The 26,286-nt window shown below is 49.3% G+C and overlaps 1 protein-coding gene across 1 annotated transcript in view; it reads right to left on the bottom strand.

Annotated features, from left to right (window-relative positions):
• LOC140429559 (fructose-1,6-bisphosphatase isozyme 2-like) overlaps window positions 1-23,271 on the bottom strand; it is an 80,633-nt gene extending 57,362 nt beyond the window's left edge. The window contains exons 1-3 of the mRNA XM_072516720.1: window positions 23,012-23,271; window positions 20,778-20,940; window positions 7,242-7,334 (exon numbers count right to left, since the gene is read on the bottom strand). Of these exons, the coding sequence (XP_072372821.1) occupies window positions 7,242-7,334; window positions 20,778-20,940; window positions 23,012-23,181 (426 nt within the window). The 5' untranslated portion in view covers window positions 23,182-23,271. The remainder of the gene's footprint in view (window positions 1-7,241; window positions 7,335-20,777; window positions 20,941-23,011) is intronic.
• Between the last annotated feature and the right edge of the window lie 3,015 nt (window positions 23,272-26,286).

Consider the following 26,286-nt stretch of genomic DNA (forward strand, 5'->3'; position numbering starts at 1 on the left):
GCTCGATCACACTCCTGGTCACTGTATGGGCTTTGTTGTAGCGGGTCTCCGCGTCGGTCTGTGGCCTCCAGATAGGTGTCATCAGCCACGGCTGCAGCGGGTAACCCAGGAACCAACCCCTTAGCAGGGGGGTGGTGTCCTTCGAACATGTCAGGAATCACCGAGTGTGCCAGGATGAAGGAGTCATGCACACTGCCCGGGTATCGGGCGCAGAAGTGCACGCTGCACAGCTGCTGGTCACAGACCAGCTGGATGTTCATCGAGTAGTACCCACCTTCGGTTGGTGTAGAGCGGCTTATTTTAAAAAATATATATAAATTTAGAGTCCCCAATTCATTTTTTCCAATTAAGGGGCAATTTAGTGTGGCCAATCCACCTATCCTGCACATCTTTGGGTTGTGGGGGCGAAACCCTCGCAAACACGGGAGAATGTGCAAACTCCACACGGACAGTGACCCAGAGCCGGGATCGAACCTGGGACCTCGTTGCCGTGAGGTAGCAATGCTAACCACTGCGCCACCGTGCTGCCCTCTAGAGCGGCCTATTATCCGCAGGTGCCCTTAGAGCGACATGCATCCCGTCTATTGCCCCCTGGACCCGGGCACCCCGCTGCCGGTCATCCTGGTGGGCTCAGTCCACGTGGAATTGGATGTATTGAGGCACCTGGGCATATAAGGCCTCCGTGACGGCGCAGATACACATGTATGTGCGCCGAGGCCTGTGAGATCCCGTACAGGTTCCCACTCGGCGAATGGAAGGACCCTGTCATGTAGATGTTCAGGACGACTGTCACCCTGACGGTCACCGGGAGCGGGTGTTCTCCCCCATACCCCCTTGGTGCCAGGTGTGCCGTCATCTGGCAGATATGTAGCACTGTCTCTCTGCTCACGTGGGTGGTCAGTGGATGCGCAGCAAGGTGGCCACCATAATGGCGGTTGGAGCCTGGGCATTGCCTCAGTCCTTTGGGGGGGCACGCTGGTTGCTCGGCCTGCCCCCCTCCCCCTCCCCCGGCCCTGGCAGGGGGCCCCCCACCGCAGCCAGCACGGCCGGTGTCCGGGCCGGCAGCCCGCAATCACTCCATGCCATTTCCTACCTCCTCTCTTTCTCGCTCAGCAGCCATGACACCAGGTTCACGACTTTTGAGAGAGCAAGTGAATCAAGATGTCGGGAACTTGCCAAATCGCATTTCACGATTTCAGCGTCGACAAACGGAGAATCCCGCCTTTAGTCTCAGAAACGGAGAATCCCGCCCATTGTCCTTCAGCATTTTATCTGGAAAGTTGATCTTGTGTGAGTGCGTGAGACCAGGTTATTAATCTTAGTGGCAATGCTCCCCATATGGTTGTCCCAGATGCAGGGCGCTCACTGAAAGAAATCAGGACATCCACAGACGCAGATGTTCCTGCAGGTCTGCTGTTCTCTGGGGCGGCACGTGGCATAATGGTTAGCATTGCTGTCTACGGCACTGAGGACCCGGGTTTGAATCCCGCCCTGGGTCGCTGTCCGTGTGGAGTTTGCACATTCTCCTCATATTGTCAATCACTGGCTAATGCAATGTATTACTGTGTGAAATTGAATGAAAGATCTGCTTTTAAAAGGCTTTCAAGGGATTTAAGTCCTTTGAAGTGTACTTCACCCCCACAACCCAAAGATGTGCAGGTTAGGTGAATTGACCAAATTGCCCCTTAGTTGTAAAAAAATAATTGGGTACACTAAATTTATTTTTAAAAAGGTCTGCTGTTCTCCGTTCATCCATCGAGCAAAAGAGGTCAAAGCTGATGGGTCCCCTCCTGTCAGGGTTAGTCTCCGAAATGTCTGGACTGCAGTGGCAGAACAAGTGAATGCTATTTCCCATGCTCATAACAGCTTAAGAGGAAAAGGCTCTCAGGCCTTTGGAAGGTTGCCAAAGCAAAACATTAACTGAATTTGCCTGCCTAAAAGTATATGGCACAGGATACATTCCACAGCAAGATAGCTCTCAAACTCAATGTGCTGAGGACGGCCGCTGGGCTGGTCGAGATAAAAAGAGTTTTTTTTTAAAAATGCCGCCAAATGTGATGTTTGAAATGGTGGCACTAACACAACAGAGCAGAACGATAAAAGTAAATGAACTCAGCGCACATTGTGGACCCTCCTGGCCTAATGTAGATTAGTTTCACACCCGATAATGCATTTAGAATGTGACAGAAGCAGGAAAGAAAGCAAGACACTAAGGAAGCTTTGTCTGACTAAACAGATTTCCTACTTAAATAAAAAAGTTACAGCTCTTTATTTAAATCTAGTTATAAAGAACAGGGCTGACTTTTGTTCAGAAACTAAGAGCCAAAGCACCAGAGGGCTTTGCTTATAAAGAAAACAAAATGCGAAAAATAAACTTTTGCAACAAATCTCTTTCAAGTAATTTAGTAATTGTCTCAGTTCATCTTATTGTCAGCACGTTTTGCTGACATTGGCCGGAATTCTCCAGCTGTTCGCTGGCGGTGTGATCCTCTGGTCCCGCCGCCAGCACATCCCCACCGGCGAGCTTCCCGGCAGAGTGGGTCACTTCAATGGGAATTTCCATTGACAGCCGGGGGGGGGCAGAGCATCCCACTGCCAACCAACAACTCGCCGCCTCCGTTGCCGAGAAACATTAAAAAAAATTCAGATTACGCAATTCATTCTTACCAATCAAGGGGCAATTTAGAGTGGCCAATCCACCTACCCTGCACATCTTTTGGGTGTGGGGGCAAAGCTCACACCAACACAGGGAGAGTGTGAAAACTCCACATGGACAGGTTGCCGAGAAACATGAGGCTGGGAGGTCAGAGAATCTTACCAATGGGCAAAGTCTCTGTTTGGGAGACTGTTTTCCCGCCAGAGTGGAATCGCTCCTGGTCTGCACTGGCACTAGGAGTGCCATCCAGTAGTGATTCTTTCTCCCTTTCCATGCAGATTTATGCATCGCAGGGAGCTCGTGGGATCCCGTTGGACTCCCGGTATCGGGACGTCATTTTGAGCAGGCGGCTTGATACCAAGATCTGGTAACTGACCTCGCTGTCCCCCCCCGACTACGTAAATCCTGCCCCACCCCCAACAAGTAGGGTCATCCTCCCCCCCCCCCCCCACAACCATGGAAATTATGGGTCACTACCCGACGGCCATGCATCAGACCCCCCCATCCAGCCTGCCCATCAGACCCCCCATTAAAGCAGCAGCTGTGTCAGAGACTTCCTCAAAAGCCCAGTACACTTCAAAGGGCTTGAAATCCCTTGACAGCCTTTTAAAAGCAGATCTTCCATTCAATTGCACACAGTAATACATTGCATTAGCCAGTGATTGACAATATATTACTCCAGAGATAGCTGCTTGGTGGATTATTCATTGATCTTTCCCTTCATGCTTGAATGTATCCCCATTACCCTGATTTGATCACAACTTTAATGTTTATAAACACACTTGCTGTGATTGACAGGTCCTCACCACATCAAAAGCAGCTACGTGTTTTCACATCAAAAGCAGCTAAGCGCTTTCACTTCATCTTTTTCACAGCAGAAAGTGCTTTTTCGATAAATTACATGTAACTGCTCTGAAACCGTGCTCCCGGCAGAGAACCTCGTTTACTGGGTGTTGTGTATATTTGAAAAAGATTCAGTGACGAGACACATCCCTCTATTCAACAGGACTTTGCCATTTATTTGGCCTCTTCCCACTGAGGCCGCACTTAGAGAGATTTCCTGCTGCTGTGCTGAAGCTTGCCGGCAGGAAAGGCCCCTTGCAGATCGGTGCGCCATTTGTCCAACAGACCTCAACTCCCCCTCCACCCAACCCCCACGCCTCTTTCAGCTCCCCTCCCTCCCCTGGTCTTTTGACATCCCCCCCCCCCCCCCCCCCCCCTCACCTCTCCAACATTGGGAAGGCCACTGGGAAATCCCCCATCACCTCTGCTCTACCTGGCAAGGCTCCCCCTGGGCCCGCCACCTGGCAGTGACAACCTGGCATCTGGGCACCCTGGCAGTGCCACACAGGAATGGTAGCATCATCACTTGTGTTAAATGCAACTTAATAACAACATCTTTGAACAAAATTAGTCAAACTTTCCAAATTGTGATCTGTGTGTGGTTGTTTCATTTTAAAAAACGTCTTTTCACAGAAAAATGTGAGCCAAACAGCTTTTGTGCTTTATCTTTTAAAAAATAATTTGCTTGTTCCTCTGTTGTGTGGGAAGTGTAGCTTTTCTATTTCACAAGGACTGCACTAAACCATTTCCACCTGATATCTCCTGTGCTATCCTGTGACAAAATTGTATCCCATATATGTGAACAAATATCAGCAGCCCTGCGACTATCAGACTCTTAGGCCAGGATTTTCCAGTCCCACTGTGGCAGGACCCACTGTAAGGGATGCAGCGGCAGGTCAGTCAAAAGTCCATTGGTTTTCAGTGGGACCGGAAAATCCCGGTGGTGGACAGGACGGGAAAATCCCAGCTTTAGTGATATTTGTGCTGATGTGGCAATGTCTGAATCATTTTATGGGACCACTGATATTCATGGGTGATGCAAAGCATAGCTTCATACAGCTCAATAAAATGGATGAATTAGACACAAAACAAGAGCACAAACGCTTTGCTAAATCATAGGTTGAATGTTATACCAGAAAATATGCAATGAATTTAGCAGTGTGCGGTGAAGGTGTAACTTTCAAAACATAACAGTCAAATCAATGAAAGAAATAAGTTCCTGGTAGAATTATCTCTCATAAAATGCACTGAATCCATCCCACACTGCATGTGAGTAAATTTTGAATTACAATTGCCGATCTTTTCAGAACTAGTTTTTGAAAAGATCATTGTAACATGGGTATAAACTACACTTTATACCATATAACATTTATTTTCAGAATTAAATCAATTATCAAAGAAGTGGCCTGTGAACTGGACTGAAGAATATAACCAGGAATGAAATCTGTAACTCTCTTGTCTGCCAGTAATACATAGCCTTGAGCCATCAGAGGAGTTTGTATTCAAGTTTCATTGGTTGGTCTGTGCAGATTCGGCACTGTGAGATGAATGTTAATGTGCCAGTGCCCTTTACAATTCACTTCCAAAAACTGAGGTATCATTTCATGAGCATTTTGACTGGTCTATGAGGCTGAGTGAACAGGAGAGGCCTGGAGCTAATCCCCAACCATGTTTTGCGAACATGAAATAGGGCTCGGCAAAGGCATCTCGCGTGATAACGGCTACCCTGATCAGATCATTTTGTGCTGTATATCGTGCAAGCTCATGAATGGGCTTAAGGCCCTCACTCTCGGCCCTGTCAAGTGGCCAGTCTACCTCCAATTATGCTGGAAGGGCAAGGCTTCTCAAATATTTGAGCGACTAGTGAAGCTAGTCATTTCACACAGCTCCTATGCAATAGCAACACAAGTGGAATTTGCAAATAACTGGATGCTGCCGCCAGGCCAGAAAGATGTTCTTCCTATCACACCAATATTGTGGAGAATGAATACCTGTGCCAGTGTGATGCTAGGTATGTAAGCAAGATGTCCCAAAGACTGGCAGATCGTGTCAAACAGCTTGCTCCATCCACTGGTCACACGGGCAAGATACAAACTGTACCCAACCAACCCATGCTTGCAAAACTCAAAACACTGTCTAACATTCAATGCGATTCCACAATTAGACAACATTTGCGAAATAATCCTCAGTGTGCTAATAAATATGCTGGCAACCACTTTAATATTGTCAGTCTCATGGCGCAGGGGTCCCAAGTTCGATCCAGGCTCTAGGTCACTGTCCATGTGGAGTTTGCACATTCTCCCCGTGTTTGCGTGGGTTTCACCCCCACAACCCAAAGATGTGCAGGCTAGGTGGATTGGCCACGCTAAATTGCCCCTTAATTGGAAAAAGTTAATTGGGTACTCTAAATTTATATTTAAAAAAATAATAATATTGTCAGTCAAGTTCATGGTGTGGCACCTTTGTTTGCACTGGAAGCTACATACAGTCAACACAGATTTAAAAAAAATAAATTTAGAGTACCCAATTATTTCTTTTTCCAATTAAGGGGCAATTTAGCGTGGCCAGTCTACCTAGCCTGCACATCTTTGGGTTGTGGGGGTGAAACCCATGCAGACACGGGGTGAGTGTGCAAACTCCACATGCACAGTGACCCGGGACCTGGATTTGAACCCGGGTCCTCAGCGTAGTAGGCTGCAGTGCTAACCACTGTGCCATGTGCCGCCCCAGTCAACACACAGTTAACACACAGGGCCCTACTCTTTGCAGACAGAAAGAACATGTACACACATTGCATCTATTTTAGCTAAACAAACTAAGTGTCAGCCATTTGCTGGTTCATTCTCAAGGCAATCTTGACCAATCAGGGACAAGCTGCCTTGTTGAAATTTCAAACAATGCTTGCCAGTTAACTGTTAATCACCATCAACTGGTACATTTTCCATGGCAATGTCAGAAATAGGGGTTCCAATCCTGATCAGAAGATTTGAGCCATTAGCACTGTTCTTAGCAGAAGTAAACCCTGCTCCAGGAAGTGAGCCCAGTAAATACCATGATGTGGAGATGCCGGCGTTGGACTGGGGTGAGCACTGTAAGAAGACTTACAACACCAGGTTAAAGTCCAAGAGGTTTGTTCCAATCACTAGCTTTCGGAGAACTGCTCCTTCCTCAGGTGAATTCACCTGAGGAAGAAGCAGTGCTCCGAAAGCTAGTGATTCGAAACAAACCTGTTGGACTTTAACCTGGTGTTGTAAGACTTCTTACTGCACTAAATACCAATCAGAGTCCACTTGCCAGCCAATCAGCACTCTCTTCTCATAAAATTTAAATTGTTGTTATCGCCTTATATTGGTATTCTTGCGAAGTGTCCTGATGAGGGTAAAATGAACATACCTAATATATCAGCAATCAAGTTGTGTACAGCCAAACAACTATTATTTATTTCCTAACTGTTAGAAATCGGAACCCTGTTACAGCAAGGCGGGGATGTTGGGCAGAGGATAGGGCAAGAGAAGATAATAGAGAAACAATGCAGACCAATCCTGTGTTAGAGAATGTCATTGATGGAGGTTGAGAACAGGTTGTCCACTGGAACATGAATCTAAAAGCGAAAGAGAAGATACAGACCCTCTGTTTTTTTCAAAAAGTAAAACAATTATAATTAAATCACAGACTTTATCAGCACCAGCTGCATTCACTAATGAATCAAAATCAATTTCCTGTAACAAAGAGAAACACTTACGTTTCTGAAAATGCCAAAAATAGTTCCGATAGATACCAAGCAATCGATGTTAGATGAACCGTCCAATGGATCAAAACAAACTACATATTTACCCTGCAACAAAACAAATATAAATTAAGCTGACTAATTTCTTTTTGTAAAATGCTTTTATTTTAAAAAAAATTATTTTCAACCATGTCTTTGGATTTCCATTCCATATTCTCCACTTTCCCCCTTCAGTCTCAGTGTCTGTTTTTATCCTCCTAATGCAAAGCGCTTGAGCAGAACATTTCAACTTCAGTAGAAATTGTAAGTTATTGCTGCATTCTAATGTTCTATTTGCTTCACATTAAATTAATGATTAATTAACCATATCCTAAATACGTGTGAGGTATTTTCCTCCTACATAGTAATGTCTAGAGTGTATAAAATTATATAATTATGGGGCCAGATTTTTCATCCCAATAGCACCAAATGCTGAGGAATTTTCTGCTAACGATAATCACAATGGAATCAGAAGTTCTGGGAAGGCGACTTAGATTGGAAATCCCAAAATTCAGATTTCCCATAAATGTTTCTGTGGGAATCAAAGCAAAGTGGGAGGAGGAGTTGGGAGAGGGTATGGAGGAGGGGTTCTGGTGTGAGGCGCTCCGGAGAGTGAAATGCCTCCACCTCGTGCGCGAGGTTGGGCTGATACAGCTGAAGGTGGTACACAAAGCACACCTTACAAGGGCAAGGATGAGCCGTCTCTTTGAGGGGGTAGAAGATGTGTGTGAACGATACGGGGGGGGGGGGTCCCGTGATGCACGATCATTTACAATTAAAGACGAGGTAGTAACATAACTGAAGGCTTTAATAGACTAGACCAGTTCCCCAGCAGCTTCGGTACAGAATGAGGGCTGCTGGGGCGGCACCGGTACTTATACCCCACCTGTCAGGGCGGAGCTACATACCAAACAGCCAATAGTAAACTCCTCGTTTTAACCAATGGTCTTCAGCCTCTCGGGTACTGCAATACCTGATAATACCACATCCCGCAAATCACATTCATATGTTTTGGTTGTGTCCAAAGCTGGAGGATTACCGAAAGGAGGTTTTTAGGGTAATCTCAAAAGTGGTGCACGTGAAACTGGACATGGGCCCTCGGGAGGCCATATTCGGGGTGTCGGACCAGCCGGGGTTGGAAATGGGTATGAAGGCAGATGTTGTAGCCTTCGCCTCGTTGATAGCCCGAAGGCAGATCCTGTTGGGATGGAGAGGAACGTCTCCACCCTGTGCCCTGGCATGGTGGGGGGACCTGTTGGAATTCTTGACTCTTGAAAAGGTTAAGATTGAACTGAGGGGAAGGATGGAGGGGTTCGACAATTCATGGGCATTATTCATTATGCACTTTCAAGAACTGGATAACATCGAACATTAGTGGGGGATGGGGGTTGGGAGGGTTGTGCGGAGGGGGACTGTATGTGTCAATGGTGACTATGGGTGATTCCTGATTCCTCTTTGTTATTTTTTTATGTTAACATGCTGGCAGTTGTTTGGGGCTGGTGGGAGGATGGGATTGTTGTTGATAAGGGGATAGACATTATATTTGTTACTACTTATTGCTTATTGTTGGTGCGTGCAAATTTGGGAGAAAATGTGAAAAAGGAGGAGAATTAAAATATTTTTTTTTTTTTATGTCTCTGTGGGAGTGCACACCGATGATCCCCATCTGAGATCAGGAAGTGAGTCAGTTTAGGATATTTACTCAGAACTGACCTATTCTGATTTAACAGGCCAGGTTTTCTGGTCTCCGGATGGATGCACCCCCCCAACATCAACCTGGATGCACTATGGGAGCCTCCAAAGTTCCAAACAACAAATCCTTGGGAATTGTCCTGTAATTTTGAACTTCCGATGAGCTATTCTCCTGCTCCCCAGACCACTCCGAGAAAGTCTTCAACTTTTAAGTTAGAGTTGGTTACAACTTACTTTCCTGACCAGGAAATGTTAGACAGACAAATCCTAGTCTAACTCTTGGTTAACTATACAACTGACTCGCCCACCCCTCAGCCATGACTATCTCCAATGACCCCCAAACCCCCCCCTTCCGACAAAATCTGACCTGATTCAACACCTGACTTGATCCCCCAAGCCCAACTGATTACACCCCTAACGGACTGACTCCCAACTGACGCCTCGCAACTCCCTCCCTATCCTCACTACTTAACTCCCCCCATGCCCAGGCTCCACCACATCCCCCCCCCCCCCTCCGTACCTGACCCAAAATAATCAGAGTGGGTATTTGTTTGTCAGATCATGGCCAGAAGGTTCCAATCCTTTTTAAAAAATTTAGGGTACCCAATTATTTGTTCCAATTAAGGGGCAATTTAGCATGGCCAATCAACCTAGCTTACACATCTTTTAGGTTGTGGGGGTCAGACCCACGCAGACACGGGGGGAATATGCAATCTCCACACGAACAGTGACAGGAGCCGGGATCGAACCTGGGACCTCGGCGCCGTGAGGCCGCAGTGCTAACCCACTGCATCACCGTGCTGCCCTTGGGGTTCCAATTCTGATCAGAAGATTTGAACCATTAGCACTGTTCCTAGCAGGCGTAAAGCCTGCTCCAGGAAGTGAGCCCACTAAATCTCGAGGAGCGCCTTCACAACTCCTATCGGCCAAAATGTGGATCCCTCATACTGGCTCCCAATTTCCTCTTGCAACCACATGCACGGACACACCCACCCCTTGTCCCCAACTCCCCCTCCACACCACATCCCAACACTGCCATGTTATCTCTTCCACCCCCTACTTAGCATCTTGGCTCCCAAGTTCTACCAATAGCAGATCAGGGCCAGTAGGGCCAATGGCAAGTAGTGATGAGGGACTGAGAGGTTGGGGGGGAGGGCTTGTAAGCCAGGAGGTAGGGGGGGGGGCGATAAGGAGGAGGAGGGCTGATTACCTCCAGTGTCATGTGAGAGTACCTTTAAGAAATGGGTGTTTAAAAAATGTACCTTTAAGAATTGGGTGTTATCAGTGATGTCAGAGTGTGGGTGGAGCTGGGCTGTCTGTCAGCTTTTTACTTTCGTTTAAGGCTGTTTGCTGCAGGGTGTGTTTTAGTTTTGTTTTCAGTGTTGGAGCTGAAGTCAGACAGAGCAGGCATACTGTTGATCTCTCTGCCATCAAAAGACTATCTCTTGATCATTTGGTGAATTCAGAATTCTAAATGTTTTCAGTACTGACTTTAACCTGATGTGCTTCTGTTAAAGTTCTTTTTTTAAAGTCGTATGGGTGCTAAAAGGAAAGCTTAAAGGATTACTTAGTGTTGTAGTCTTTGGGGGTTGTATTTGAATTAATGGTTGCTAAGATGTTCACTGTATGTTTTAAAATGATTAACTTGAGTTCATAGAATAAACATTGTTTTGCTTTAAAAAATACTTTTCCATTTCTGCTGTACCACACCTGTAGAGTGGGCCGTGTGCACCCCATATCACATTCTATTAGAAGTTGTGGGTCAGGTGAACTCCATGATACACTTTGGGGTTCTCTAAACCCTGACCCATAACACCAGAGAGTTGGGATTGAGGCGGGTGGGCAGCATTGGGAGGGTTGACAGGAGTGGTGTGAGCGGCATTATGTTTGATCGTTCGAGAATGAAGCCTTAATGAAAAATCATATTTAAAATACTTGAAATGACAGAGTTGGAGGCAGATATTAAAGGGTGCGACTTCAGTTCATGACAACAACAAAGATATGAGGCTGGATTCTCTCCCTCGCCCCACCAGTAGTGGAGTTCCCGTTGCGGCAGAGAATTCAGCGTTGGGGAGAAAACGGGTTTGGTGCCGCGCACAGACTCTTTTTTGATGCTCCGTCCTGCCGTTGGTGTCGGGATCAAGGTTTGTGCCCTGCGCCAGCGGGTGGATGCAAATGGGTCATTAAGACCTCCACCATTACCCCCCCCCCCACAGTCCCCTCACCAGAGACCCCCTAAATAAAGAGGCCCCCCCCATAGAGACTCCGTAAATAAAGCCTTTCTCAGAAAGGCTCAAATTCTGGAGGGAAAACTGCTCTGTGCACCTGGAGAGCTGCATGTCAATTTTCAGTCTGAGCCAGACACAAAGGTACGATATGATTTAGTCCCTTAACTGGGAGGCAGCTATTTTGAAGTAATGGAAATATATTCACTACATTTTTAATGAACAAGCCCACCATAAAACTAATCATGGCCTGGCTATCCTGAACACATTATAAATGTGGGGTTTGCCGTTAGGAATTAACAACAATAAATATAAATATGTAGAATGGTGGGGACACTGAATATTTGAATACACCCCCACCACCACCACACCCACCAGGGATCACGCTTCAGGCTCATACCACATTGGGAACTTATCAACTGAAGCATTACAGTCACTCTTCCATTCAGTTTAAAGCTTTATTGTAGCATTAATTTCAAGATTTTTTTGGTTAAACACTTATCTTCCTAAAATGTCCGGCACCAACAGTACCTGTTTAATTTAATTTAAATCCTTTTTCATTTTGTTGTGAGTCGTTCTGCAATCTGCTGCATCCTGGTGTAGCACAATCAATCACTCACGAGACGAGATGAGAAGGAGTCAATCGATGGCTTTATTACGCAGACTTGTTCCCCAGCAGCACAGTTACAGAATGCGGCTGCTGGGAGAACCCGGCTCTTATACTCCACCTTACTGGGTGGAGCCAGTCGGCGGCTGACCCAATCGGGACCCGGCGTCTATCCACAAATAGCCTCTCGGCATCACAGGGTACCATAATACTCCTAATGCATACCACCACATTCACCCCTTGTTAAAAAAGAACCCGGCGGGGGTAGTGGGCCGTATGGTGGTAGGGTTTAAAGAGTCGGTACCTGGGATGCCACCAACACAGCGGTTATGCTCCGATATCAAACTACTAGCACTATTTACAATGCCGCTTTTTCTGGGCAACTGAATTATTTACAGAGGCATTTTTTGCTTTGTTATAAAGATTTGATGAGTCGAATGGGTGCCCTGGTCGTCCTCCCCGATTGTCTCAGCCTCGGTGGTGATGCGGGCGCTGGCTCGGGCACCGGCGTCTCTGGGAGCGAAGCGATGTCTCTTCCTGCTTCACTACCCCTAGGCGGGGCCGGGGGAAGGACCAATCCACCCAGGAAGGGGGCGGCTGTGGGGTGCGCCGGTGGGAGGGAGGGGGTGATTGGTGTTGGGGGGTTGTATGGAGTTCCGGCGGGCGCCAGGTCCCGCAGAGAGACCATGTCCTGTCGGCCGTCGGGGTACGCCGGCGTACTGAGGGTTCGCGTGCAAGAGATGAACCCTCTCAACCAACGGGTCCGATTTGTGCACCCGCACATGTTTTCGGAGCAGGATGGGTCCCGGGGCTGCCAGCCAGGCTGGGAGTGACGTTCCGGAGGAGGACTTCCTAGGGAAGACAAGGAGGCGTTCGTGAGGTGTTTGATTTGTTGCGGTACTGGTTCGGTCCTGGGCACTGTACCGTCTGCTCCGAGTGGCGACCGGATGGAGTGGAGGACTTCCTGCCAGCGGGAGACTGGGAGATTTTGGGACCATAGGGCCAGCAGGACGGTCTTCCAGACCATTCCATTCTCCCTCTCTACCTGTCCATTACCCCGGGGGTTGTAACTGGTCGTCCTGCTTGAGGCAATGCCTTTGCTGAGTAGGAATTGACGCAGTTCGTCGCTCATGAAGGAGGACCTCCTATCACTATGTATGTAGGCGGGGAAACCGAACAGTGTAAAGGTGGTGCAGAGGGCTTTAATGACCGTGGCCGCGGTCATGTCGGGGCAGGGGATGGCGAATGGGAAACGGGAGTACTCATCAACCACGTTCAGGAAGTACGTGTTGCGGTCGGTGGAGGGGAGGGGGCCTTTGAAGTCCAGACTGAGGCACTCAAAGGGACGGGAAGCCTTTATCAGGTGCGCTTTATCTGGCCTGTAGAAGTGCGGTTTGCACTCTGCGCAGATTTGACAGTTCCTGGTGGCTGTTCTGACCTCCTCGATGGAGTAGGGCAGGTTGCGGGTCTTCATGAAGTGATAGAACCGAGTGACTCCGGGGTGGCAGAGGTCCTCGTGGAGGGCTCGGAGGCGGTCCACTTGTGCGTTGGCACATGTGCCGCGGGATAGGGCATCGGAAGGCTCGTTCAGCTTTCCGGGACGATACAAGATCTCATAGTTATAGGTGGAGAGTTCGATCCTCCACCGCAAGATCTTGTCGTTCTTGATCTTGCCCCGCTGTGCATTATCGAACATGAAGGCAACTGACCGTTGGTCAGTGAGGAGAGTGAATCTCCTGCCGGCCAGGTAATGCCTCCAATGTCGCACAGCTTCCACTATTGCCTGGGCCTCCTTTTGCACTGAGGGGTGGCGGATTTCTGAGGCGTGGAGGGTACGTGAGAAAAAGGCCACGGGTCTGCCCGCTTGGTTGAGGGTGGCCGGCAGAGCTACGTTGGACGCGTCACTCTCGACTTGGAAGGGGAGGGACTCGTCGATCGCGTTCATCGTGGACTTTGCGATATCCGCTTTGATGCGGCTGAATGCCTGGCGGGCCTCTGTCGACAGGGGAAAGACAGTGGACTGAATTAGCGGACGGACCTTGCCCGCGTAGTTGGGGACCCACTGGACGTAATAAGAGAAAAAGCCCAGGCAGCATTTCAGGGCCTTGGAGCAGTGAGGGAGGGGGAATCCATAAGGGGGCGCATGTGTTCAGGGTCTGTGCCTATAACTCCATTTCACACTACGTAGCCGAGGATGGCTAGACGGTCAGTGCTAAACACGCATTTCTCCTTGTTGTATGTGAGATTCAGGGCGTTTGCGTTCTGGATGAATTTGCGGAGGTTGGCGTCGTGGTCCTGCTGATCTTGGCCACAGATGGTGACGTTATCGAGGCACGGAAACGTGGCTCACAAACCGTACCGGTCAACCATTCGGTCCATCTCCCGTTGGAAGACCTAGACTCCATTAGTGATGCCGAATGGAACCCTTAAAAAGTGGTAGAGCCGCCCATCTGCTTCAAAAGCAGTGTATTTGCGGTCACTCGGGCGGATGGGGAGCTGGTGATATGCGGACTTAAGGTCCACCGTGGAAAAGACCTTGTACTGTGCAATCCAATTGACCATGTCGGATATGCGGGTGAGAGGGTACGCATCCAGTTGCGTGTACCTTTTGATGGTTTGACTATAGTCTATGACCATCCTCTGCTTCTCCCCGGTCTTTACAATTACCACCTGAGCTCTCCAGGGACTATTGCTGGCCTGGATTATGCCTTCCTTCCCTCAGCAGCCGCTGGACTTCTGACCGGATAAAGGTTCGGTCCTGGGCACTGTACCGTCTGCTCCTAGTGGCGACGGGTTTGCAATCCGGGGTGAGGTTCGCAAACACGGAAGGCGGGTCGACCTTGAGGGTCATGAGGCGCAGATAGTGAGTGGAGGTATAGGGCCGCCGAATTGAAACATTAAACTCTGGAGGTTGCACTGAAAATCCAACCCCAGGAGTGTAGCAGCGCAGAGGTGGGGGAGGACGTAAAGCCGGTAGTTCTTGAACTCCCTCCCTGCACTGTGAGGTTCGCGATGCAGAACCCTTTGATCTCTACAGAATGGGATCCTGTTGCCAGGAAAATCTTTTGATTATTCGGGTGGATCGGAAGGGAACAGCGTCTTACCGTATCGGGATGTACAAAACTCTCCGTGCTCCCAGAGTCGATCAGGCAGGGCATCTCGTACCCGTTTATGAATACCGTTGTTGTTGCCGTTTGGAGCGTTCGGGGCCGCGACTGGTCCAGGGTTACCGAAGCCAGTCGCTGCATCGGGGCATTTTCCTCAGGCCCCGTGGGGCCATCCATCCCGGGTCCTTAGCCGTCAGCCAAGATGGCGGCGTCCACAGGTCGCACACGGTCGGGGATGGACAAGATGACGCCGCCCATTGATCGCACGTGGCCGGAGGAGCACAAAATGGCGGCGCCCATCCCTCCCGCATGGGAACAAGTCTGCGTAATAAATTGTAGCACAATCAATCACTCACGAGACGAAATGAGAAGGAGTCAATCGATGGCTTTATTACGCAGACTTGTTCCCCAGCAGCACAATTACAGAATGTGGCTGCTGGGAGAACCCGGTATCTTATACTCCGCCTTACTGGGTGGAGCCAGTAGGCGGCTGATCCAATCGGGACCCGCCATCTATCCACCAATAGCCTCTCGGCATCACAGGATACCGTAATACCCCTAATGCATACCACCACACCTGGATCTGTCTTTTTAAAGAAAATGCCTCACAGCTAGAGCTATACAAATGGAATTTGTGTTTCCCTTGAGGGTTACAGCCAAAATGCTGGCCCAATGCATCATTTTATAGATGCTGAATTGTGTTTTGTCCAGCATCATGCCCCTGGACATTGTAAGTTTCCACCTTTTCATGACTGGCGATGTATCTCAGACACTATCACTAACCCTGACATGTTAGGTACACTGGACTAACACTGGCTGCAACTGGATGCAGCTTAGATCAGAAAGATACTCCAGACCTTGAAGTTAGTTCAATCAGGTTTATTGAACTAATAGCACAGTTAGCACAGTTCTCTGTGAGTTCGACTCTCTGCTAACTTAAGTGTGGTTACTCTGTCTGACTGAACCAGACTAGCTCTTAGCCACGTGGTGGAGGTGTGAGATTGTAACAACACCCTTGACTGACTCTCCAGATGTTCAGCAGTGGAAAGAGGCGGAGTGTGAGTGCCTCGTATCTTTTATAGTCAGATCCCACCCCTGAGTGTCCTGCCTGCTTATTGGTCATGTCCTGTTCTCTGTGTCCATTAGCTGCTTGTCTGTATATCATTATGTGTGTGTCTGCATATCATGACATCGCCTCTTTTTTTTATGTTTGGATGACATATGTGAGCGTATTTACAAGAATAGGCCAATATTAACATATATACATGCAGTGGATGTGAACATATGTACATGTGAAAACAGCTGTCTAATGCAAGAACACAGAACATAGCAAACAGAACAAATGTTCAGAAGTCCAGTCTCTGTGGCTTGCGTCTGATCCTGGTCGACTGCCGGAGAGGTGGTGGTGGGGATGACAGCGCATGGATGGGCGGGATTGAAGTCTGACTGGTGACCTCATGAGTCGAGGTATCAGGAGGTGGCAAAACAACAGAAGGAAACGGAGAAGAATGTGGTTGCGGGCAGGCAACTTTGCGCAGTGCCCGTCTGTTTCGTCGCACAACAGAACCATCAGCGAGACGCACAAAATACGAGCGGGGGACAGCCTGTCTAGAACAACGACAGCTGGAGCTGACCAGCCTCCATCAGGGATCTTGACCCGAACAGTGTCTGACGTTGATAACACGGGAAAATCGGTAGCATGAGCATCATAGCCCTGTTTTTGCCGGTTTCGGAGAACCTGCACCTTCTGCAGCACCGGGAGGTGATCCAGCTTAGGCACGTGTATGGCTGGAAGTGTCGTTCGCAGGTCCCTGTTCATCAGGAGTTGAGCCGGCGACATGCCAGTGGACATGGGGTCGCCCTGTACGCAAGCAGCGCAAGGTGAATGTCAGACGCAGAATCCGCGGCCTTGTAGATGAGCTGATTCACTATGTGCACCCCTTTCTCAACTTTTCCGTTTGACTGCGGATAGTGTGGGCTGGAAGTGACGTGTTTGAACTGATACGACTGGGCAAACAGAGACCATTCATGGCTACTGAAGCACGGGCCATTGTCACTCATGACAGTGAGTGGGATACCATGCCTGGAGAACGTCTCCTTACAAGCCTTGATGACGGTCCGAGATGTAAGGTCTGAGAGATTCACGACTTCAGGGTAATTGCAAAATTTATCAATGATTAACACGTAATCACGACCATTTGCATGAAAGAGGTCGATGCCAACCTTGGACCACGAAGAGGTTTTGATTTCATGCTGCTGAAGTGTCTCCTTACTCTGCGCTGGCTGGGAGCGTTGACAGGTCGCAGAGTTAAGGACCATGTTCGCGATATCCTGGCTGATCCCGGGCCAGTAGACAGCCTACCTGGCTCTGCATCTGCACTTTTCCACACCCAGGTGGGCCTCATGGATTTGACGGAGCACCAAGCTCTGGAGACTATGGGGAATTACAATCCAGTCCAGTTTGAGGAGGATACCATCAACCACTGTCAGGTCGTCCTTTACATTGAAAAATTGAGGGCACTGCCCTTTTTGCCAGACATTGGCTAGGTGTTGCATAACACGCTGCAAGAGGGGGTCTTTGGCTGTCTCCTCAGGGATACGAATCACCTTCTCATCAGATGCCGGGAGGGTGCTAGCACATAGCTGTGACTCAACCTGTGACTCAATTTGCCAGGTGACGTTCAGTGGTTCACTAGACACGGTGATGGAGCGGGACAGTGTGTCGGCAATGATGAGCTCCTTGCCAGGCGTGTAGACCAGGTCAAAGTCGTACCTTTTGAGTTTGAGGAGGATGCGCTGCAATTGAGGCGTCATGTCATTAAGGTCCATTTGGATAATGTGGACCAGGAGCCTGTGATCCGAATCGACTATGAATGTCGGCAGGCCGTAGACATAGTCGTGAAACTTGAGAATGCCAGTGAGAAGGCCCATGCATTCCTTCTCGATTTGTGCACACCTTTGTTCGGTGGGCGTCATTGCCCTTGATGCGTAGGCAACCGGTGCCCAGGATGAAGTGTCATCACATTGCAGCAGGACCGCACCGATGCCATCCTGGCTCGCATCTGTCGAGATTTTCATTTCCCTGTCTGGGTCGAAAAATGCCAATATGGGTGCAGTGGTGAGCTTCGCTTTCAGCTCCAACCATTCTGCCTGATGGGCTGCCTTCCACTCAAAGGCAGTGCACTTCTTCACTAGGTTTCGTAATGCCCAAGAAGCGTAATACCACCTTCTTGTCTTCCGGGACCTTCATGGCTGCGATGGCCTTGACCTTGTCTGTGTCGGGGCACACGCCCTGCTGAGAGATCTGATCTCCTAGGAACTTGAGTGTCGACATACCAACGCAACATTTGGCCCTGTTCAGCTTCAGGCCATTGGCGTGGACACGGCGAAATACCTGCTGGAGACGGGAAATATGCTCCTCAGGGGTCGTGGACCATATGATGACGTTGTCCACGTACACACAAACCCCTTCGCTGCCCTCCACCATTTGCTCTATGATGCGATGAAATATCTCCGATGCCGAACGGCATACGGTTATAGCAGTATCTGCCAAAAGGTGTGTTGAAGGTGCAGAGCCTTCTGCTGGACTCATCCAGCTGGATTTGCCAGATTCCATGTGACGCATCTAACTTCGTGAAAAACCGTGCATGTGCCATCTCACTGGTGAGTTCCTCCTGCTTCGGGATGGGGTAGTGTTCACGCATTATATACTGGTTGAGATCCTGGGGTCAATGCAGATGCGCAGGTCTCCAGAGGGTTTTTTAACCACCACCATCGAGCTGACCCAGTCAGTCGGTTCGGTTACCCTGGAAATGATCCCCTGCTGCTGCAGCTCCTTGAGCTGTCCTTCAGGCGCTCCTTCAGCAGAGCCAGGACCCGGCGTGGTGCATGGACCACTGGCTTGGCATCAGGCCGCAGTAGGATCTTGTATGGCAAGAGTGCCCATCCCGTCAAACACATCTGGACACTGAGCGAGGATGTCGTCAATGCCAGCCTGAAGATCCACGTTGGAGGATGTCTTTGAATAAACCTGCTGCACCAGGTTTGGCATTTTGCAGGCATGCGCGCCCAGTAGGGATGCCCTGTCCGGCTTGACAATTTCAAACCTTAGCCGTGCATGGGTACTCCGGTTGGAGACGAGTAGATGGCGGGACCCCAGTGCCGTGATGGCATCACCGTTATAGTCCAGGAGCTGGCAGGCTGCTGGAAGGACCTTGGGGGGCTTCTTGATGCGTTTGAAGTCTTCCTGTTAGAGGAGGTTGGCAGAAGCACCTGTGTCCAGCTTGAACTGGATGGAGTAGCGGTTGACCTGCATCACCGCACGCCATTCGTCCTCCAAATCCACAGCAAGGATGGACTGAATGCGAGATGGGTTAGCTGTGGCATGTTCACGTGTGGTAATGATTCCCACTCGGTAGGCGGACTCCAGGCACTCGTCCTCTGGATCCGTTGTACTGCCAGGATCAGAATCCTGTAATCGCTGTTGCACATTCTGGACGCGCCGTCATCGGAATTGGGAGCGCTGGCCTCTGACTGGTGGTGCAGACCTGCACAAGGCTGCATAGTGTCCAGGCTTCCCGCAGTTTAAACATCGCCTGCCTCTTGCAGGGCAGTGTCCCTTTAAGTGGGCATTGCCACAGTTTGGGCACGTCATAACGTCAGCGTCGTGATGCGGTGTACATCATTGCACATGCGCAGTGCGGTCGGCAGACGTCTGCACCTGCGCAGTGTGGGTGTCGGCCGCTTTGTTATCCCGTTCGCATCGCGCATGCGTGGGGCCCCGGGAAAGGCGCACAAAATGGCCGCTGTCTTCAATGCTGAGGCGCTGCATCCGGGAAATGGCCTGCACACTCACTGCCTCGCGGGAGGCAAGTTTCTCATTTTCAGCCGATTTGCATTGGGAATACCGATTATTTGCGTGCTCATGCACTGTACATGTTTCAATCGCGACTGGCAGGGTCATATGCTTGATTTTTAAGAGCTGCTCTCTCAGAGGATCAGAGTGAACTCCAAACATGATTTGGTCTCTGATCATGGAGTCAGCAATATCACCAAAGTTGCAGGGCAGCGTTAGCAGTCGGAGGCTAGTTAAGAAGGCATTGAAAGGTTCATCTTTACCTTGAAGACGGTGTTTGAATATGTAGCGCTCGAAGATTTCATTGGTGTCCACTTCACAGTGACTATCGAACTTGTCCAGGATGGTCTGAAACTTTGTCTTGTCCTGGCCTTCGGTGAAGTTAAACGAGTTGAAGAGTTCGATGGCTTGATCACCCGCTGTTGAGAGGAGAAGCGTGATCTTTCTTGCATCAGACGCACCCTCGAGGTCTGAGGCTTTGATGTACAGCAGAAACGTTTGCTTGAATATCCGCCAGTTGGCACTGAGATTGCCGGAGGTCCTGAGCTGGTGAGGAGCCTGAATCTTCTCCATGGTGCCGGGTTACATTTGCTGGTCGTCACGGAACGGACTGAGGTAAGCCACCTTGAATTAGTAGTCTCCTGGTATCATGTCGTGTTAGGTACACCGGTCTAACACTGGCTGCTCTTAGCCATGTGGTGGAGGTGTGAGATTGTAACAACACCCTTGACTGACTCTCTAGATGATCATCAGTGGAAAGAGGCGGAGTGTGAGTGCCTCGTGTCTTTTATAGTCAGATCCCACCCCTGAGTGTCCTGCCTGCTTATTGGTCATTACCTGTTCTCTGTGTCCAATAGCTGCTTGTCTGTATATCATTATGTATGTGTCTGCATATCATGACAAACCCCACAATTCATAATTTATGTTTGTAAAACAACATCATTATGAACATTGAAAAGATCAGCAGAGGTCCACAGGGAGTGCAATTATGCAGCTGCTCATGGACCACATTTGTGATACACTCACCCTTTTATCGGGCTCCACAATTATAGCATCTTCATTCTCCTCCGTCACTAGCACTGAAGTACTGTAGGAGGATTTCAGCAGGTTAATGACGAGGTCATTAGACAGGACATCCAATTTCTTGACTTCATCTCCAGTCACATTCACAGTCCCTGCAATTCCATACCTGAACAAAATAATATGTGATGGACATCTGAGCATTTATCACACAACATCAACTTAAATAAAGGTGAGGTGGAGAGGCAGAGAGAGGGTAGGGACAGTATTCAAAAGCTTGGCCCAAGGCAACTGAAGTCATGGACAATTATGGTGGAGTAATTATGATTGGGAGTGCACAACAGGTCACAGTTAGAGAAACTTGGATATCTTGAACGTTTATATGGCAAGATGAGAATACAGAGATAGGGAGGGACAAAGCCAAATTGACACAATTCAGTAATTTCATTGGGCATTGCTGCCATCTGCTGGATGGCTAAGCAAATTTTCTGAGTGGCACATTTTTGCTTCATGTACACACCATTTATCTTTTTATTGTTGTTCATTGTTCATTTAATAGAATGCTATCCATTTCATTTGGGTTTTCTTCCTTTTTTCTTTAGTACTTCTTTTTTTAATGCTCTTATTGCTACTGGCTGTCTCTGTTTACGTGCTTTAACATTCATAAGACAGGGAGCTGAATCAGTGATTGTATTTGGACTAAAACCAAAGCTCATAACTTCCTGGCTCCCCAATGTCAGATTTGGGGGGTACCCCAAAACTTTAGAAGGCAGCAAAGCGCCTAACTGAAAGATGGACTCAGGGCAGCACGGTGACGTAGTGGTTAGCACTGCTGCCTCATGGCGCCAAGGACCCAGGTTCGATCCCAGTCCCGTGCAACTGTCCATATGGAGTTTGCACATTCTCCCTGAGTCTGCGCGGGTCTCAGCCCCACAACCCAAAAAGATGTTCAGGGTACGTGAATTGGGTAGGCTAAATTTTTTTTACAATTAAGGGGCAATTTAATGTCGCCAATTCACCTACCCTGCACATCTTTGGGTTGTGAGGGTGAGACCCACGCAGATAAGGGGAGAACGTGCAAATTCCACACAGACAGTGACCCGAGGCCAGGATCGAACCCGGGTCCTCAGCGCTGTGAGGCACCAGTGCTAACCACTGCACCACCGTGCCGTCCTGGACACGCTAAATTGCCCCTTAATTGGAAAAATAAGAATTGGGCACTCTAAATTTTAAAAAGAAATGAAGGATGGACTAGCTGATGTCATAGACACAATGGAGTCATAGAACCTTACATCACAGAAAGAGGCCCTTTGGCCCACTGTGTCTGTCCCGGCCATCATGTGGGTGAATTTTAGTTATAGTTTCGGGAAACAATTAGAAGACAGGTCATGGTGCGGCATATTTACATATTGCAATATCGAATCAATTGACCTCAGCAAAACCCTGGGAAGGGAGGGGAAAATATCCCTAGGTTTCCACTTCTGATCTTATGAGTTGGGCTCCTGTTGAATACAGGAGGGTGGTTTGGACTTGTATCTATCCAATAAGCCCATATTCAAAATTTCTATTTTTAGTAGGACTACAGCAGTCAGTAGAAACATGCATGTTATCAACACACGCCCCCTAATTATTTTTGGCATCCCGGGGTAATTTGTTGAAGTATGCATGCCCTTTGAACTTTTATGCATGTATGCACAAGCACGGTAAATTAAAGGGCTGATTTTTGGGGGGTCTGCATGGAAAATTTCAGTTTGATGCTCAGCCATACAGCATATTAGCCAGCAGAGATTCATAGCTAAGGATTTTAACTCAAAAAACTTCAAATAAACCCTCATGTTATGTCTATTAAAGAAATGCTAGAAAAGCTGTTAAAATAATTCTTAAATATGTGTAAAGCAATATACACTCACCAATCTTCCATAAAACAAATTGCAAACGCTCTCTAGGTTTGCAGCACACTACATTTGTGAAGCTAATAAATATTATGGACTCGGGTGGCACGGTGGCACAGAGGTTAGCACTGCTGCCTCACGGTGCTGAGGACCCAGTTTCAATCCCGGCCCCGGGTCACTGTCCGTGTAGCGTTTGCATATTCTCCCCCTGTCTGCGAGGGTCTCACCCCCACAACCCAGAGAAGGGTAGGTGGATTAGCCAAGCTAAATTGCCCCTTAATTGGAATAAAGAGATTGGGTACTCTAAATTTATAAAAAAATTAAAATAAATAAATATCTTGGACTCACAAATGGGCAAGGCCTGCTTTTCTCACAGCGCAGGAGATGGCCTTGATTGCCGTTAACAGAGAATTTAGGAGCTGAGTGAATTCCCCCGTCCCTTTTGCTTTTCTTCCTTGTTCCATGACAAATCGGGTCATCGTTTGGACATCGGTATCGAAAGGCATTTGATCCGACATTGTGGCTGAATTTCTTTCTCTTTCACAGTAGAGTTGGTGAAGATGTGAGTGGACGCAGCCTGACCAGACCAGCTATTTAAAGTGTAGGTCGGTGAGCCAAATAAATCCAACAGCTGCGTGGACTATATGTCTAAAATTGAAGTCTATGAGAGGTCAGAGCATGCATATTATTTGAACAGGCATGACTCCCACAACATCCCGAGCGACTGGTAAAAGAGGAAAGTTTTATGACATTTTGTCAAATATGATTTTGATTCAGGATCTTTGATGGAAATTTATTTGTCACTGCCAGGAAGGGGGATTTTAAACATGCAAGTTGCAGCCCGCAAAAATTGCACTTCGTCATGGCACAGAAAGGGTTAATGTGAACTGACTTGTATATCAACTTTGGGTTTAAAGACTAAAGGTGCAAATAGACATGGTTGTCCAGAGGCTGAACCATTAACAGACCACAGAAATTAGTAATATTATGCTGTTTTGAAAGGTCATGGGTGCAATAGAAAGCTGTGGCATATAAAAGGAATTTCTCCTGTCTGAAAATACCAGAGTTCTTCAGTGACAGACTGTAATTAAATCTGGGAATAGCATTTAGGTGAGTGATATGTACCATGTGCAGGGAAACCTTACCAGGAGCAACGAAATGATATGCAAAGGAAAACCTGAAATTATTTGATCTCGTATTCTACTTCCAATATAGCAATCCAGAAAACCTTCTCAGTGATAGTCCTTTATTTGAATTTATTTCCATACACCGAGGGCAAAATACACAAATATCAGAGCTGACAATATTGAACAAATCCTAGGTACAGATTTTCAGACACCAGACTGAAGCCTGTGTTTTTGTGATTAAAAAGTAGCTACTGTTGGGCAGCACGGTGGCGCAGTGGGTTAGCCCTGTTGCCTCACGGCACCGAGGTCCCAGGTTCAATCCCGGCTCTGGCTCATTGTCCGTTTGGAGTTTGCACATTCTCCCCGTGTTTGCGTGGGCCTCGCCCCCACAACCCAAAGATGTTCCCGTACCAGCCTCCCCGAACAGGCGCCGAAATGTGGCGACTAGGGGTTTTTCACAGTAACTTGATTTGAAGCCTACTTGTGACAATAAGCGATTTTCATTTCATTTCATGTGCAGGTTAGGTGGATTGGCCACGCTAAATTGCCCCTTACCCCCTTCCCCCATATCCCCCTTCCCCCCAATACCCCCCTTCCCCCATATCCCCCTTCCCCAATATCCCCTTCCCCATATCCCCCTTCCCCCATATCCCCCAATACCCCTTCCCCCATATCCCCCTCCCCCAAATCCCCCCTTCCCCATATCCCCAAATATCTCCCATATCTCACTTCCCCCATATCCCCCCTTCCCCCACATCACCCCTTCCACCATATCCCCTTCCCCATATCCCACATATCCCCCTTCCCCCATATCCCTCCTTCCCCCATATCCCCCCTTCCCCCATATCCCCCTTCCCCATATCCCCCATACCCCCTTAGCCCCCCATATCCCCCTACCCCCATATCCTCCCTTCCCCATATCCCCCTTTCCCCCATATCTCCCTTCCCCATATCCCCCCATATCCCCCTTACTCCATATCCCCTTCCCCATATCCCTCCTTCCCCATATCCCACCATACCCCCTTCCCCATATTCCCTTCCCCATCTCCCCCTTCCCCCCTTCCCCCATATCCTCCTTCCCCCATATCCCCCCTTCCCCATATCCCCCTTCCCCCCATATCCCCCTTCCCCATATCCCCCTTTCCCCATATCCCCCTTTTCCCATATCCCCATCTCCCCCTTACCCCATATCCCCCTTCCCCATAACCCCCTTCCCCATGTCCCCCTCTTCCCCATATCCCCCTTCCCCCACATCCCCCCTTCCCCCATAGTCCCCCTTCCCCATATCCTGCCATACCCCCTTACCCCATATCCCCTTTCCCATCTCCCCCTTATCCCCTTCCCCCATATCCTCCTTCCCCCATATCCCCCCTTCCTCCATATCCCCCTTCGCCCATCTCCCCTTCCCCCATATCCCCCCTTCCCCCCATATCCCCCTTCCCCACATCCCCTTCCCCCTTATCCCCCTTCCCCCATATGGGGGGTTATGGGGGAAGGGGAATATGGGGGATATAAGGGGATATGGGGGAAGGGGTGATATGGGGGAAGGGGGGTATGGGGGAGGGGGGATATGGGGGAAGGGGGATATGGGGGAAGGTAGCATTTGGGGAAGGGGGATATGGGGAAGGGGGATATGGGGAAGGGGGATATGGGGAAGGATATATGGGGGATATGGGGGAAGGGGGATATGGGGGAAGGGGGAACATGAGGGAAGAGGGAATAAGGGGGATATGGGGGAAGGGGGGTTATGGGGAAGGGGGATTTTGGGGAGGGGGGATTTTGGGGGAGGGGGAATATGGGGGAAGGGGCAACAGACCCGGCCCATCAGGCATACGATGCGCCCAGGATGTTCCAGAGTGGCCACGAGCCAGGGGCAGACCCGGAACACCAGGCGGACGCCGCCCACATCTAGTGCGAGTGCAGCGACACCGGCAGGCCACACCCAGCGACGAGGGGGGCAGCCACAGCAACAGGCCCCCGTCGCAGCCGACCCAGGACACTGACGCCCGGGACACTGACGCCCAGGACACTGACGCCCGGGACACTGACACACAGGACACCAATACACAGGACTCCAACACACAGGACCCTAACACACAGGCCACCGACACACAGGACCCTAACACACAGGACACCGACGCCCATGACACTTACGCACATGACACCCACACACAGGGGACGGATGGACAGGAATCACCATTCCAGGGGACCCCGGACTTCGGGTCGGGTGGCCATTACGCCACTGCTATCTCCTACACCCTCCACGATCGCAGAGCCACTCACCTCGGTTGGGCACTTAAGCGATGAGGCATCTGGGACACTAACTGGTGCGCACAGCATAGCCGTCCCAGGTGGAGGCAGGAGCAGCCGAGGGGCCGGGCGGTCGGAGGGCTGCCCGGTGCAGGCAACCATCTGCTGCCCAGACGGGTCCCGGATTCCTGGAGTTACCACACCCACCCATAGACCCGATGCAGTCACGGACCAAGGGACGACCGA

The sequence above is a fragment of the Scyliorhinus torazame genome, chromosome 9 (genome assembly GCF_047496885.1).
Source record: "Scyliorhinus torazame isolate Kashiwa2021f chromosome 9, sScyTor2.1, whole genome shotgun sequence".
NCBI lineage: Eukaryota > Metazoa > Chordata > Chondrichthyes > Carcharhiniformes > Scyliorhinidae > Scyliorhinus > Scyliorhinus torazame.